Source organism: Haliotis cracherodii, unplaced genomic scaffold, assembly GCF_022045235.1.
Source record: "Haliotis cracherodii isolate W230 unplaced genomic scaffold, xgHalCrac1.p SCAF_25, whole genome shotgun sequence".
In the NCBI taxonomy this organism is placed as follows: domain Eukaryota; kingdom Metazoa; phylum Mollusca; class Gastropoda; order Lepetellida; family Haliotidae; genus Haliotis; species Haliotis cracherodii.
In genome coordinates, this window is record NW_027266281.1 from 3,307,501 (window position 1) to 3,325,037 (window position 17,537).

Sequence of the window (17,537 nt, forward strand, 5' to 3'; positions counted from 1 at the left end):
TAGTTTGTGGTTAGAAAGGGGTTTTATGCCTCATGGGTTGGATGTCTCTCACATAGCTTCCCTCCATCCCCTTGACCGGTCAATGATGATGATGATGATGATGATGATGATATAAAAAAATTGTCTGAAAATCCTTGAATTTTCTTTATGCTTTAGACTGTTAAGAAAAAGGAAAAATTGCAGGCTACAAAAAATCCATTGTTCCAGGTTATTTTCTTTAAAAAACTTTCAGGCTCATACCAGTCCTAGTTTAAAAAAAAAAAAAAAATTCTATCCGGTTGAGAAAATATGAAAATATCCACTACAAATTCCTAGGCTCTTCCTCCTCCCTCCCCCCCCCCCCCCCCCCCCGAATATCAAATAGTCGGTTTCTTTTTACACTGAGAAAATATATTACTGACAAAAGAGGAGGAGGTTATCATACTCAGTAATTATGTAAAAAAATGTCAATAAAATTGTTAAGACTGACTTCTACAATGGATGGAATCGGCAAGTTGTTTTTAACCTTTAAGCGCAATCCATTAAATGCATATCAAATATCTTACACTGAGCTATCTACTCCTCCAGGGGCCTCTTAAAACAACTCACAAATGTTTAACAACACAACAACTCAATTTTAACAGCTTTTATGATCCGACACAGGACACACACCTAACTCTACCCGAATAGATCAGTGAGATCTGGGTGGAGAATAGGTCTCCAGCAACCCATGCTTGCCATAACAGAGCTCAAATGTGATTAGATTATTTTCTTGACTTTTGTGGGCACCCAAGGAGGATGCCAGCCCCTCTAAAGGATGTAGTATCATACATGTTGACATACAACACGACATCCCTTCAGGTAACGAACAGGTGTTTACAATCTTCGTCAATATAAATTTGAAAAAAAATATATATACCGTATTTGATGTAATAAGCGTCCCGCTCTAATAAGCGCCCACAGCCATATTTGCTAATATATTGGCCAGTGAACAATCCCAATTAGCACCTCTTCCAACTGATCAATGTACACAAGACTTATTTATTCGTGTATAATACGCACTTCATGATATATCCGTGATATATCCACTCCATATCATAGGCAATTAAATTCTGGAGAAATATATCTGTCGTGTCTAATACGCACAGACTTTTCTTTTGTATCATTTCAGGCTGTCAGCATAAATCACGAAATTTACGATCTTTTAACTATTTTTTTCACCAAAAGTTTATCCTCATAAGAGCTCCCTATTTCTTAATTTGAGAGCGCCCTGGACGCTTATTATGTCGAATACGGTAATTGTTTAAACAAATAACAGTCCAGATAGGCAATGGACACTTTTTATAAGCAGATAGTGTAATAACACGTTGACATACTACACGAAATCCCTTCGGGTAACGAACAGGTGATAACAATCTTCGTCAATATAAATGGGAATTGAAATTTGAAAAAAAATGATATACCGTATTCGACGTAATAAGCGCCCAGGGCGCTCTCAAAATTAGAAATAGGGGGCTCTTATTAGAATATAATTTTGGTGAAAGAGTCGAAAGATCGTAAATGATACAGCCTGAAATGATACAAAAGAAAAGTCTGTGCGTATTATACACGACAGATATATGTTTTCCAGAATTTAATTGCCCGTAATTAAGGGTGCATATAACACACGAGTGCGTATTATACACGAATAAATGTACACAAATTGTGTACATTGATTAGTCGGAAGGGTGCTAATTGGGATTGTTCACTAGCCGATATATTGAAAAATATCGCCGTGGGCGCTTATTAGAGCGGGGCGCTTATTACGTCCAATACGGTAATTGTTTGAACAAATATCAGTCCAGATAGGCAATGAACACATTTTATAAGCAGATAGTGTAATCACAGGATGAGCATGCTTCAGAGTAGGTGACATGGTATTTCGTGTGTTATATGCTCACAGTGACATCTTTGTGTTGGGGAAAAAACATGAACACTCATTGTAGGGTGAATTATGTGTACCTGCCTCTACACATGTATTTTAGGGAAATAATGTGCACTATACTCAAGAAAATACAGTATGGGGCTTTTAAAAAAGCATTTTTTCTGATATTTGAACACGTGAAATTATGGAAAATTGCATTAAACAGCTTTGTGGTTTCGACTTTCTAAATAATTTTCAACAGTTTCAATTAATCGGAACACCACAATACCAAACATTGTTTGTTGTTTAATAACGCACTCAGCAATAGTCCAGCTATATGACGACGGTCTGTAAATAATCGAGTCTGGACTAGACAATCCAGTGATTGACATCAAGAGCATTATTCGACCCAATTGGGATATGATGACATGCAAGTCAGCAAGCCTGACCACCCGATCCCGTTAGTCGTTTGGCTATATTTCTTACTAAAGTCTTGACATCCATAGACAATTCATGGGCGTGCAACATGCCTCCAGCAGCAGATCATAGAAAGATATTCAAATAAAAATAATTGTCTTTTAACGTTCCCCCTGGGGGGAGTCAGTCACAAAATAGATCCAAGGACACTAGGTTTTTCACAGGGACAACTACAATGGAGATCGAGACTTGCGTTTCAAGATGGAGCCGGGATGTGTCATACATGACATGAAGCGGTGCTCATGCTATCAATCACTGGTTTACCTGGCCCAGACTGGATCAACTGGATCAAGAGTGGGTGAGTGAGTATGGTTTTACGCCGCTTTTAGCAATATTTCAGCAAAATCATGGCGGGGGACACCAGATTTGGGCTTCACACATTGTACCCATGTCGGGAATCGAACCCCAGTCTTCGGCGTGACGAGGGAACGCTTTAACCACTAGGCTACCCGACCGCCCCAGATCAAGATACAGACAGAGGACCATCTTCACTCAGTTGTTCATTTAGTTCATTTACATAAAAATATTCAGTTTCATAAATTCAATGAACCCCAAAAAATACAGTCAATGCTTATAATTAATTCGGCAATGAAAACCTACAATAGTTTAACTAAAAACAGTTGTACATATCAAAGCAGTCAAAAATGACGAGATTCCAGGTGTAGGAATACATACTGTGACGTGACATGAATCAGGTGATTGTTTAATTTATGCACATATATTGACACGCCTACAAAGTCAATGGCCAATCAACAGAGAGTAGAGTCAAAACAAAGTTCATTGGACCTGTCAATCAAGGAAAGAGGCGAGAAGTTCTGCAACAGTCAGACTGTGATGAACTGGAACAAATATGTCCGGGAGAAGGCGGCTGTTTCAAATGACATGGTCAGTTACCTCAAATGACATGGTCAGTTACCGCCAGATTCGGACATTTGTTCCCTGAGAACAGGAAGACACAGTTGGAGAAATGCTAGTTCGAAATCTAATGAAACCCAAAGACATGAAAGTTGTGGAACCGAGGCAAGCGGGGAAAAAACAGTCGAGCGAGTCTGCACTTTTGCTGTTTCATTCCTTCTCGGCCTTCAGTCCCAAAGGGTTTGTATGGACAAGGAATATGGATGAATTTCCCTAAATGTCCTGTGCATGACGATACACGTGAGCAGAGAGGGAATTCCCTCGACTGCAATATTGGATTCCCCGACATTCAGTTGTAATAAAAGTAGTCCGCTTCAGTGGGCGTGGCTTAATTTTTTACATTCGTTGGGAAATGAATGCAATAACACGTGACCAATTCAGTTAAACAGAATACAGGAATTTCAATGAACACAACGAAAATTTAATTATTCAAACATGTCCCAACAAGATGGCAATGGCACATACATCACAAAAATGCACCAAAAACAAATCAATTTGCAGACCCCCTCACACAGACAGACACACAGACACAGACACACAGAGTCACAGACACACAGAGTCACAGACACACAGAGTCACAGACACATAGAGACAGACACACAGACAGACACACAGTCACAGACACACAGACAGACACACACAGACAGTCACACAGAAACAGACACACAGTCACAGACACACAGAGACTCTTCAATATTGGTTCTTGAGGGTATTTCAGATGACCTTGACCTATGACATGAATGATTGATGTCCCCTAAAACATCCCTTGGGCTACAATGCCAAATTGAAACATACCGTATTCGACATAATAAGCGTACAGGTCGATAATTGCTAATATATTGGCTAGTGAACAATCCCAATTAGCACCCCTTCCGATTGATTAATGTATACTAAACTTATTTATTCCCGTAAAATACTCACTCATGTGTTATATGCACCCTTAATTATTGGCAATTAAATTCTGAAAAAATATATCTGTCGTATATAACATTTCAGGCTGTCAGCATAAACCACAATATTTATCTTTCAACTCTGTTTTTTCCAGCAAAATAATAAACTAATAAGAGCCCCCTATTTTTAATTTTGAGAGCGCCCTGGGCGCTTATTACGTTGTATACGGTACTTGATATGATAGCCCTGATATGTGAAACACTGCATGGTCACAAAAACAAAATGCAGCATTCCTGTGAAATTCTCGCAAAAACTTCAATGGGTCTCCAAAATTACCAGCATCTTCACGTGATAATTTACTGTCAGCACTTTAATGGCAGTGCTTGTTTTCAAATTGATAGCATCATCTGATTGTATCATAAATCGAGACATGTCTCCCAATTAAACCCCCAACATAAGAAATGCCAATTCAGCAGTTTGGGAAACAGTCCAATCTGCCATGGCGTCAGGTAAATTTAACAAGTGCCAACATTTTATTGGACTTTTAACTGCATTCCATTCATTGCCAAATACCCTAAATGACAGGATAATTGCTGGAGAAATTTGAACACATTTGGTGGCAAGGCTGAGTGAGTGAGTGAGTGAGTGAGTGAGTGGGTGGGTGGGTGGGTGGGTGGGTGGGTGGGTGGGTGGGTGAGTGAGTGAGTGAGTGAGTGAGTGAGTGAGTGAGTGGGTGGGTGGGTGGGTGGGTGGGTGAGTGAGTGAGTGAGTGGGTGGGTGAGTGAGTGGGTGGGTGGGTGAGTTGGCGTCTCTGCAGTTTGCCAGCAATAAATCTCAGAAGCATCTCCAAGAGTGTTGCTATGTCTGTTGTTTAACGCCGCACTCAGCAATATTCCAGCTACATGAAGGCGGTCTGTAAATAATCGAATCTGGACCAGACAATCCAGTGATTGACATCATGAGCATCGATCTAACCAATTGGGACACGATGACATGCATCAACAGAGAGTCTGACCACCCGATCCCGTTAGTCGCCTCTTACCACAAACATGGGTTGCTGACTGCCAATTCTAACCTGCATGTCCAAGTGTGAGTGTGTGTTAAAGACTAAGATCTAGTCTCTGAAATGAACATATCTTACAGAAAAAAACAGTTGTTTAGTTATCTTATTAAAAATATAATAAAAAGGAGCCCAGTGACTCTCTTCATTTTCAGATACTGCAGTGATCTAGACTTGCCAAGTATCATAGACTTGCATGGGCTGTATTTGATATATATTTGTATCAGGTTCTGTAAGACAGACTACCGTATTCGACGTAATAAGCGCCCCGCTTAATAAGCGCCCACAGCGATATTTGCTAATATATTGGCTAGTGAACAATCCCAATTAGCACCCCTTTTGATTGATCAATGTACACAATTCTCATTCATTCGCGTATAATACGCACTCGTGTGTTATAAGCACCCTTAATTATGGGCAATTAAATTCTGGAAAAATATATCTCTCATATATAAACATTTCAGGCTGTCAGCATAAACCAAGAAATTTACCTTTCAACTTATTTTAATATTCTAATAAGAACTCCCTATTTCTAATTTTGAGAGCGCCCTGGGCGCTTATTACGTCGAATACAGTATGTGTGTTACCGCTGTCAGCAATTCACAGATATAGAGATTTCAGACTTCCAACTAAAAACTTGGCATTCATACTGATTCCAAACCATAAATGTTGAAAATTAAGGTGACCAAAAATTATACAAATTTCATGCAATTCTACAGAACCTCTTTCAAGTGATGTCCATCAACAACAAATATATCTGGAGCACATGAGGCATCAAACTCATCATCCCTGCAGGAGACAAAGCATGAAATAGCCATTACCATGGGCCACACAACATCCTAATGTTTCCACCAAACAGATAAATAACTACCACCAACCTTTCCATTAGCCCACCGAACAGCTGAACGACAACGTATATTCTGGTATGTCAGTGAAGAAGACTATCCACACATGTAACGTGGTCTTACAGATCCATAAGCCATACCATGACTGTAGACCTTCGATAGTGACCTTGACCTTGACCTTGACCTCACACTCACAGCGGAACGACAACGTATATTCTGTTATGTCAGTGAAGAAGAAAATCCACACTAGTGCCATGGTCCTACAAGTATTCATGCTAGAGACTCCATAACCATACCATGACCTTCAATAGTGACCTTGACCTCAACATACAATAAATGTCACACAAACCCAAAGTAAAACTATCAAGACAAGCAAGTGAAGGAAAACGGTCACAAATGAGTGGCTTGATAAGTGTATTATGTAAATATGCCCCTGACTTCTGTGCATAATAAATTTGTATCTTCTGTTGAAAAGGTTGAGAACTTGTCATGTCTTGTTCAATGGGGTGTCATAAAGGTGCATAACTTGTATTTGCAAAGTCCATTATCATCATTGATGTTGTTGTTTAATTTTGAATATACATTGTTCTATCACTTATGAAATAGATAATTAAATCAGGCAAATTCAATAACATTTGTTAGTTTGTTGTTTTGTATATTGATGCACCTCAGGTATATCATATAACATCACGACGGCCTGTAAACTGTTTAGTCTCGATCAGACAAATATTATGAGCAACTGACACAGAGTGAGTGAGTGAGTGAGTGAGTGAGTGAGTGAGTGAGTGAGTGAGTGAGTATGGTTTTACGCCGCTTTTAGCATTCCAGCAATATCATGGCGACACCAGAATTGGCTTCACACATTGTACCCAGGTGGGGAATCGAACCCGGGTCTTCGGCGCGACGAACAAACTCGTTAACCACTAGCCAACCCCACCGTCCCTGACAATATTGAATACTCCACAAAATGACAATACATCCAAGCATCAGTCACATTCTTACCTGGACAGAATTTCCCGATCACAACCCGAGTAGTATGGGAAGAAACAGAATTACTTGATGGAAATGTCTCTGATGAAATAACATTATCAGATATATTTATCTCAACCCTGGAACCATCTCCAGCCTGCGAGATGAAATGCAAGGCTTGATAGAAATGTTATCAAAACAGGCTCTCCCGTTTCATAGCAATTCAGTCTGATGCACCTCTAATTCTTCACTACCTGCCTACGAAATGCGATCCTCATTCACCTGTGGAGGAGAAAATAACCCCTTCTCCCTATAGAGCAACATAGAGATAGCTCATCAATATATAGCTAATAAAATGGTCCTCCATCTTTCAATAGCCATGGCAGCCTGCATGTATCATTGTTGAGTCAAGTGAGTTGGGATTAATGCTGCTTTAGAACTGACACACTAGGAACTCTCAGGAGCTCTCAGGAACTCTCAGGAGTTCTCAGGAGCCGAACACGGCCACCAAATTTTGCGCTTAACTCTACCTGCTTTGTGACCCGTGACCCGTGGCCTATGACCTATGCCTTGTATTTAGGCAAGCTGAGTGAGTGAGTGAGTGAGTGAGTGAGTGAGTGAAGGAGTGAAGGAGTGAGTGAGAGAGAGAGATGTCAGTATTGTCGATACAGTGGCAACATCTGGGCCTTTTAAGGCTGATACAGATCATACACGTTTACCACTTTGGTGAAATCCACCATAATCCACATAATCAGGGCCAACCTGCCCTTGAATCAACCACCAGCAGATCCTGGTACAAACAAGGAACACAACTCAAACAACAAGCCCCACCTTTGATGACTGAGCTAGAAACTGGGATTATTAAACATAAATATTCATACATTTTAACACCAAGTATACATCTTTCACCTCCAGAGTAGATAATCCAGCACTGCCAAGATTCCAGGCAATATTTAGCACTTTCATAACCGCTGATGCTTCAGATTGGACGGCCATGGCAGATTTTCTAATTTAGTCATATACCTGAAATGGCAGATGACGCCAAGCAGATAACCATCTTCACTCTATAAACCTGACATCAATGAACATCTGGTTGGCAAAACCTGCCAAGACTAGCCACAGCTGTGTGTCTATCCTGCCGTGACGAGGACGTAGACGAGGATGAGGATGTAGACGTGGTAGAGTTTCACGATGGTCAACTTACAATACGATTGAATGGTTACTAGATGTTTGACTTATTCAGGTGAGAAGACAATTGTCAGATACATATCTGGTAACACATTTAGGGATGGGATGATACAAAAGGTTACAGCATACATATCATGCTGAAAGATGCTGAAAGATGCTGAAAGATGCTGTATCTGTCTTCCTCAGTACATAATGAGCCAAACAGTGTCATGTGATGGGCTTATTACAGTGTTAAAAATACAGCGATACAGTCAGAATATGGGTAACATACTTTAATATACTGAACAAAAAAGTTCATGAATATTTTGGGGACATTTTTTTGTAGTGAAGACTGAGCACAATTTAATTTTTAACATAAAAAAATATTTCATGATCCCTACTAACATCTAGTCTCTGAAATGAACATATCTTACAGAAAAAAACAGTTGTTAAATTATCTTAATAAAAATATAATTAAAAGGAGCCCGGAGACTCTCTTCATTTTATGAGACTGCAGTAATCTAGACTTGCCAAACATTTTAGACTTGTAAGGGCTGTATTGGATATATTTATATCAGGGTCTGTGTGACCTGCAACTATCATACAACCAGTAGGTCAGCAATGGAACGACCTTCACCTTTGTAGTTTACAATGGAACGACCTTCACCTTTGTAGTTCACAAGGTTGTGACCAGGAAACATAACTGTTGTCTTAAAGGTTTTTTGTGGCAATAGTATATTCCCAGTGTTGAAATACTGAATCATGCTTTCTTTCAAAAAGCCTCCTTTCACGATTATCACTGACAAACGGATATAACAAACATTTAACTGATCCCCAGCAAAACATTTAACAAAATAGAACCTAATAAGATATCGACAAAGCCTCCTTTCACAATAATCACAAACAAACTGATAAAACAAATAATTAAATTATCACCAGTCAAACATTCAATAAACATGTAAACACTTCTATAATGCCCTAATCAAACATCAACACAACTGATAAACACTTCATAACCATGACAGCCTCCTTGGTCTAGCGTTAGAGCGGAAGGTCCGGGGGGGGGGGGGGGGGGGGGTTCAAAGATGGTTCTTGTTGTTACCTCAACCATACCACTCTAATCAGACACCATCTACAACAACAACAACCAACCCTTAAATGTAAACCAGACTAATAATAACAGACAAAGAGGTAAAACAAGGACTTGTGGGCTCGGAGTCAGTAATCTGTGCCTGAGTGGGGTACTGATGTAAAACTGCGGCATGGTATCTCAGCACTATAAACTTGGCATCAGTCTAGACACGCGCGCGCACGCACGCACGCACGCATGCACGCTAACACGCACAATAATCTTGGACGCAACGTTTCAACTCACCTCAACCATACCACTCTAAACAGACACCATCTACAACAACCAACCCTTTAATGTAAACCAAACTAATAATACCAGACAAAGGTGACAGCCTTGCGAAACCTCCCTCCGACTTGTCCTATTTTGTTGAAGATTATCGCCTACATCTGTTTGTCAATGATTCAATCCCAGCTATTTACCAACAGTCAATCATTTAATCCCAGCTATTTAACAACAGATTACAGACACTCCTGTAATTATCACAAACTAATTTGAAAATGACAGAGTGCCTTCACTGATGAAACACAAGCAGAGGCGGAGCCCGAGAGATCTATTAACGAGAGATCTATTAACGTCTGTTTAATGTTTCAAATCTGTTGTGAATCTCAATCACTTAACCCAAATAGCTGTCCTATCACCAGGGAGGGAATGCTGCAGGGGTTAGGAATTCACCACTGACATATTTTCCTGGACAGGTGTGCAGATATCCCTAAATATATGGACTGGCAGAGTCACTTCCTCTAAACATAAATAACTAAGGGACTGATACGCTGGCACCTTTCAAAACATATTCCAACTGTTGAATAGTACACTAACACATTCATCAGACAGAAGGCTGTTTGGTTTGTGCAGCCTTCAACAGTACTGAAAGTACACCGTGGCGCATTGATAGAGTCACCAGCACAGATAGAGCTCTAACCAAGGATCATAATCAGTCATAGAGAATCATGAACACAGACGCTGAAAGACCAAGGATCATGATCAGTCATAAAGAATCATGAACACAGATGCTGACAGACCAAGGATCATGATCAGTCATAGAGAATCATGTACACAGATGCTGACAGACCAAGGATCATAATCAGTTAGAGAATCATGTACACACATGCTGACAGACCAAGGATCATAATCAGTTAGAGAATCATGTACATAGATGCTGGCAGACCAAGGATCATAATCAGTTATAGAGAATCATGAACACAGACGCTGACAGCCCAAGGATCATGATCAGTCATAGAAAATCATGAACGCAGATGCTGACAGACCAAGGATCATATTCAGTCGTAGAGAATCATGAACACAGATGCTGACAGGCCATGGATCATAATCAGTCATAGAGAATCATGAACACAGATGTTGACAGACCAAGGATCATAATCAGTCATAGAGAATCATGAACACAGATGCTGACAGACCAAGGATCATAATCAGTTAGAGAATCATGAACACAGACGCTGACAGACCAAGGATAATAATCAGTCATCGAGAATCATGAACACAGACGCTGACAGACCAAGGATAATAATCAGTCATCGAGAATCATGAACACAGGTGCTGACAGAACATGGATCATAATCCGTTATAGAGAATCATGAACACAGATGCTGACAGACCAAGGATATATGGGATTCAAACCTTGACTTGAACTGAATCCTGAATTTAACTGTTATAATCTCACTAGATATTATTCTTTACTCCAATTCAATGACATCACATAGCAACAGAATAGATAGCAGCCCATCATGAGGGATGAGCGGACAGCTATCAAGTTACAGTTGACCAGAGATTCCTGTTAACATGCGGATAGTTTTATTAAAATTCTTATCATTGTATCGGAAACATATGTACCGGTCCTGTCATTTTATGCCGATTGTAAGTGTCAAGTTTTCACTTTGACATGCCATGTGCCATGAAGATACCAAATAGCGCAGACTTTTCGGCATAATAAATTTGTTATGGTGTCTTTAGTGGCGTATACGGTGTCATATTAGGTTAGCAGAAAAATATTGAACTCAGCTCAAACCTTGCACAATAATGATAATAATTTTGCCTCCATGTCAGAATGATGAGATCTGATTGGTTCACGTGATCTTGATAAAATACTATATATCCCACCTGGGAGGGACATGATAGTCTAGTTATCATACTGTCCGTCTATGACAGGTTCTTATTCGTCTAAATTTATTAATTATTAATGTTCTCGTCACGATATGGCTGAAATACTGCCGATGTGACGTTTAATTTTAGCTCACTCACTGAGCGGGAAAATACGTCCCTTCTACCTCACTACGAAGCCAAAAGCTGCATGTTGTTTCCGAGTCAATGAAAGTCACATAACACAGCACAAGTTAACCTCACTTCAACTAACAGCTGTTTTCTATCAATATTGAAACTGTTTTAATTCTTCTACAATGGCAGATTAATACACAGTGGCAAGATAAAGGCGTCCCTTGTTTGATATTATACCTCTTGTTTCCAGCATACAAGCATAAAAGCACATATACTCCAAGTAATACTGCTACAACTTCTATTATTACCAATTACAAACAACTTTTAACATTCAAAGTAGGACTTTGCTCAAGCAAATTTGTAGTCCCAGCAAGTTCGATTCAAATCAATACAACACACGTTGTCTACTAACTAAATGTTATGAAATATGTCCCCTTGAATTTACTAGCTACATGTCCGCACACTGTCACAGTCTCACACAAGGCAATGCTCACAATGTTTGCACCTAGACTGATATTCTGTCTCCCAGACCCTGGAGAATATTATAAAGAGCCCTCCATCAAGTCTAGAATGATTGGGCAAGTCAGAGTGCTTCAGCTCTGGGCTCAAATTAGGCATTGCCCTTGGCTCCATTTGGATTTTTTTATTTTTTAGAAAACATTTTTAAATAAATATATCACATGACTAACCACGGGTCCGGGTAGTCCTGTGGATACCCAGGTCCTTCTCAGTACCCACCCGACCCGAGTTACCCGTCCCGGCCCTAAAGCACAGCTCTCCTTTAAGATGGGAGGTGAGGTGAAATGGGGGGAGTGTTTTACATATACAAACCTGGTGTTAAGTGTTTCAGCTTCATGGTTGAAATCTGTCCTCACTGCTCTCTGCACGGGATGTGCACCAGCTGATGGTTTATCCACAAAATGATCTAAACCTGTCTCACATCCACGATCCACTGACCTGTAACCTGCTGGGTTGTCAGTCAGCAGATCACTGAAGACTTTCTTGTCTACAAAAACTGACCAGGGCGTCACACCCTTGATCTGCTCACATCATATGTGTATTTTTACTATATTCCAAACTGGCACTCAGTGGCCCCTACTGATGCTGACCAAAACCAACACAGCTCAAAAATGTTCATCAAGTCTCTGTATTGTGTATATCTGTCAACAAGTATCCGTATTTAGATCTACCATCAGTAAACATTCCTCCTGTCGACAGGCTGTTTATTCATAAAAATCCCAACGTCAACACACCCAAAATGATTTTGCAATTAGCCAGCTTCAGAGCAAACACTTCAACTGTTAAAAGACGGCCTCATCAACTCCTGTTAGGAAATATCCAAATTCAGGAAACAAATCTCCAACACTAAAACACCATTCACAGGACACAGGGCATCTTTACATCATCACAGATTCTTTCTGGTACATGTGGTACTAAAATACCAAAATACAAACACATCCATCATCCCTCATCCGCCTCCTCATTGATGCGTCAACAGAGGACTGCCCTCTAAAAAAGTTGATGTGTATCTCCAAACATCAAATAATCATTACAAAGTATCCATTTTCTAAACACTTTCTAAAAGTCCCTGTCCAGATGTTTCCACTGAGGACAGAATAATCCTTGCTTCTGTCTGCTACTTAGACTTGTGTACACTCACTCCACTTGTTTGGGGCAAACGTTCACAACCCCGTCTCTAGATCTTCACAACAGTCTACTATACCAAACAGGTCAGCAGTCAGAGGTCGGAGTTGAAGTGATGAAGACGATGGCAGCCCTCTGAAGACACTTCCCAAGTTTTGCCCACGACCAGGCGGTGTGTCCCACAGCCTACCCCAGCGGTGGAAAGGCCTTCAACTGTTGCTGGCCCCCGACACCTAATCCTGTCAGTGTGTGGGAGATGAGCCCTGCTGCCTGTATCCTGTCTCAGTACCGCCAGATGGGGAGAGCATGTGTGTGTGTGTGTGAGCGGAACGGCAGGACCATCCCAGTAACCGCATCAGCCTACGACTCACTGCAATATCAGCAGCACTGAGGTTACCTCACCTATCGGCTCCATCTCCAGCAGGGGGTATAGTTGTGTTCAGTTTGTGGTCACAGCAGGGGGGGGGGGGGGTGGGATGGGGTGGGATGGAGTGGGTCGAGGCAAGGCGATGTTATGGGGGTGTGGTTGTGTTCAGATTGTGGTCACAGCAGAGGGTAGGGTGGGGTGGGATGGGGTGGGATGGGTAGGGTCGAGGCAAGGCGATGTTATGGGGGTGTGGTTGTGTTCAGGTTGGGGTCACAGCATGGGTGGGGGTGGGGGTGGGGGTGGGGGTGGGGGTGTTGTCAAGGCAAGGCAATGTTATGGGGGTGTGGTTGTGTTCAGGTTGTGGTCACAGCAGAGGGTGGGGTGGGGTGGGTCGAGATGAGGCGATGGGATGGGGGTGTAGTTGTGTTCAGGTTGTGGTCACAGCGGCAGGGGGGAGGGGAGGGGAGGGAGGGGCTGGGGGGTAGGGGAGGCGAGGCGATGGGGGTGTAGTTGTTTTCAGATTGTTGTCACAGCAGAGGATGGTTTGGGATGGGGTGGGTCGAGGCAAGGCGATGTTATGGAGGTGTGGTTGTGTTCAGGTTGTGGTCACAGCAGAGGGTGGGTTGGGGTGGGAGGAGGCGGTGGGGGTGGGGATGTAGTCTTCGTATCAGACTGTGGGCTGGTTCAGTGGAGGGTGTGGGTGGGTGATTTGGGAGTTGTGATTGTATAGTCTAATACAACACCAGACTGGGTCACAGCAGGTGATGACGGTTGAGGCAGTGCTGACCCTTAGCATACAAACCCAAACATCAATGAGGAATCACCAAGCAGTTCTCACCAAACTATCAACATACAGGAACGAATTACACAGATCAAACCTTACCACAAACCCCACAACCGAGGTCCGGCACAGTACCAAGCACAGGGAGGAAACCTCACCTGACTACAAACCAAGACATGTCCACAATATTTCAGACTTTACAAACAAAATAAAGAAACCCAATCCTTATTTTGTTCCATTTGTCAGTGAGCTAAAAAAACAAGATAACAGCAGTATCAATGTTTGTTTGTTTGTTTGTTTGTTTGTTTGTTTGTTTGTTGTTTAACGCTGCACTCAGCAATATTCCAGCTATATAGCAACTTTCTGTAAATAATCGAGTACGGACCAGACTCACATCGCAAGCATCGATCGACGCAATTGTTATACAATGACATCCATCAACCAAATAAGTGAACCCGACCCTCAGGTCCTTTTTCTCCGTTCTTACAACAAGCATGGGCTGCTGAAGACCACTTCTCACCCAGATCGTCACAGGACTTCAAGATTCCATATTTCTACAAGTTATTCTACCAGACTCTAAACTTACATATTTACTGACAATCTGTCACACCTCTACCCAATACCACATATTTCTAATCCCCCCTCATCTAAACCAAATAGATATTCAGTCCATCGACTCCACGGTCCTTTATATAGTTCACAAAGTAGTGTAGTTATTACTGATGCAGAACTAAAACTAAAGTGTCCCTCACAGAACTAAAACATGGTTAGACTCGGAAGAAACACACCTGTCATCCTCCAAGATGAATCTTCCTGCTTCAGGACCAGTCCTCATCTGTGTGTCTGAGGTATCCCTAGGTATCCTTGCCACAACCGTCTCCCCCCTAGCTCCCTCACAACGTCCCTCTATCAACTTTGTGGCTGGCTATGCTTTGTAATCGTATTATAACTGACCAGAGCATTTCAGTGCTGTCGCTCCAGGGGGCATCTCATGAACAGTTTTTTCAATTATGACAGAAAGTTTTCCTCCCATTGTCAGGAAAACTGCAAGTAATTTGCCATGTTTTTACCTCTTTATAAACACAATTACACATGAGTTTGGACAAGTATTAATTTATTCAACACAATTGTCTGCCTTTAGCTACCATATGCTTGCGCCTTTTCCACCATATAAGGTCAGACAGGGATCAGTTTTTCAATTAACCTCAAGTCAGCCCTGACAACATCTGCATCTTTTATTGCCTCCTGCATCTTGGATTTAAAAAAAATAAAAATACCCCCCAAATCCTCGCCTCTGGGAGCTACAGCACATAAATATTTGTATAAAGATTTTGAGATGCCCCCAAGATGTCAGTCCCTGGTGTTATTCACAGCCTACGATCCCATTGTAAGACGACATTCATCGGATTCTCTTCGATTCACGCGGCTAGTCCCTAAGACTGGTCTTTTCTCTTTACTTCGCCTCAAAGGGATGGGCACGAGCCCCTTCATGGGGAATGAAAGGAGGATAATGTCCCCCACTGAGATATATTTGCTTTTGTTAATGTTATTCAACAAAAACCAAACCAAACGGCGGGATATTGTGACAAGGTTGTTCAGGTGCTGAAAGGGGATGAGAACATCTCCCGATTAACAAGGATGTCACAGCAGTCAAGCCAGACCTGTTTAATCATGGTCACTTGGTCAATTTCACAATGATAACCAGGTGATTTGGGTTTAACGCCGCTTCTAACAGTATTCCAGTTATATCACGGCGTGTCAGCTTAATGTGGGAGGAAAGCCCGAAGTGATGCAGGTCTCAGATGTTTACCACTTCGGTGAAACCCACAAGCACTGGTATGGTGCTGACAAACCTAGAAACATAATTGGGCCGAACCGGGATTCAAACCCACAATCATAGGTTTCTGGCGTGCCCAAGGATGGAACTCTGCACAGAAAATCGCGGCGCCTTAGACGACTGGGCCGCCCGTGCCCCCCAATGATACCAGGGTTTCATGGAATGTGGGAAGCCATTTCTGGTGTTCAAGGGCCGAGATATTGCTGGACCTTTGCCGAGTGTTTGTTAAAAGCGGCGGAAATCCCAACTCACTCACTCACTCAGCAATCATGACATACGCGAGACTGAAATCACTTTTGGTGTCCCCGCACTGTTATTATTTGGAATATTGTAAAACTCCAACTCACTGAGTTAGCCCAGTCATATAACGATCAACAAAATTATTTTTTTTTAAATGTCAGCAAATTGATTGTTACTCACACCAAAGTTTTTTCAATAACTTTTTGCTTTTTTTCCAGTGTCAGTAGATGTGTGAAGCACCAAAGGAATAGTTATGTTTTAATTGATAATAACTATAATAATGTGCATATTTATATCGTGAAAATCAAAACAATAAACATGCTCGAAGCGCTAAATTATCACTCCGGTCAACGGATCAGTGTGCACTTGATTTTCATTCTCAGCTCCAAGGGAAGTATACAAAGTTGAAGGTTAACAGTCACATTACCCTCCCACTGATGGGAGAACGGTGGCATATTTCCATATGTGCAGGAACGGCTTCAGTTTTGACAGCTGACTCTCACAAGACTGATTATCCCACTTGAACACAGCACGCAATCAGAGGCACGCAATCAGACTCACGGCACGCAATCAGAATCATGATTGTTGGCCCCTAGCACAGTCAGGGGCAGTTTTTTGCCCACTTTAAAAGCACAACCTGGCACAGTTCCCTGATCTACAGATACGGATCCTCTCAACAATGACCATGCACAATATGAATCCAGGTGACGTAAACTCACCAGCATATCGATGTGCACCGCTATGTCCTGAATAAATATACCATTCTAAATTCACAGAAAGATGATAAGGTTAACATATTTAAGAGAGGAGAGAGAGAGAGAGAGAGGAGAGAGAGAGAGGACACTTACGCCCCTTTTAGCAATATTTCAATTACTAACTGACCTTCGAGGAGAGAGACAGAGAGAGAGACACAGAGAGAGAGCGACACACACAGAGAGAGACACAGAGAGACACAGACACACACAGAGCGACACAGAGAGAGACAGACAGAGACACAGAGAGAGAGAGAGAGACAGAGACAGAGAGAGAGACACACACAGAGAGGGAGACCGAGAGACACACACAGAGAGAGAAACAGAGACACACACACAGAGCGACACA

General features: G+C 41.7%; 1 protein-coding gene across 8 annotated transcripts in view; it reads right to left on the reverse strand.

Annotated features, from left to right (window-relative positions):
- The window catches only part of LOC139472802 (pleckstrin homology-like domain family B member 1), a 177,689-nt gene that overhangs the window by 92,411 nt on the left and 67,741 nt on the right, over positions 1–17,537 (reverse strand). The window contains exon 1 of one of the 8 annotated variants that reach the window (XM_071255275.1): positions 15,148–15,273. The exons of 6 other annotated variants lie outside the window; for them this stretch is intronic. In XM_071255275.1, the coding sequence (XP_071111376.1) occupies positions 15,148–15,154 (7 nt within the window). In that variant the 5' untranslated portion in view covers positions 15,155–15,273. Of the gene's footprint in view, positions 1–12,398; positions 13,490–15,147; positions 15,274–17,537 lie in introns of those variants that run through there. One more of the 8 variants, XM_071255274.1, reaches the window with a different exon arrangement.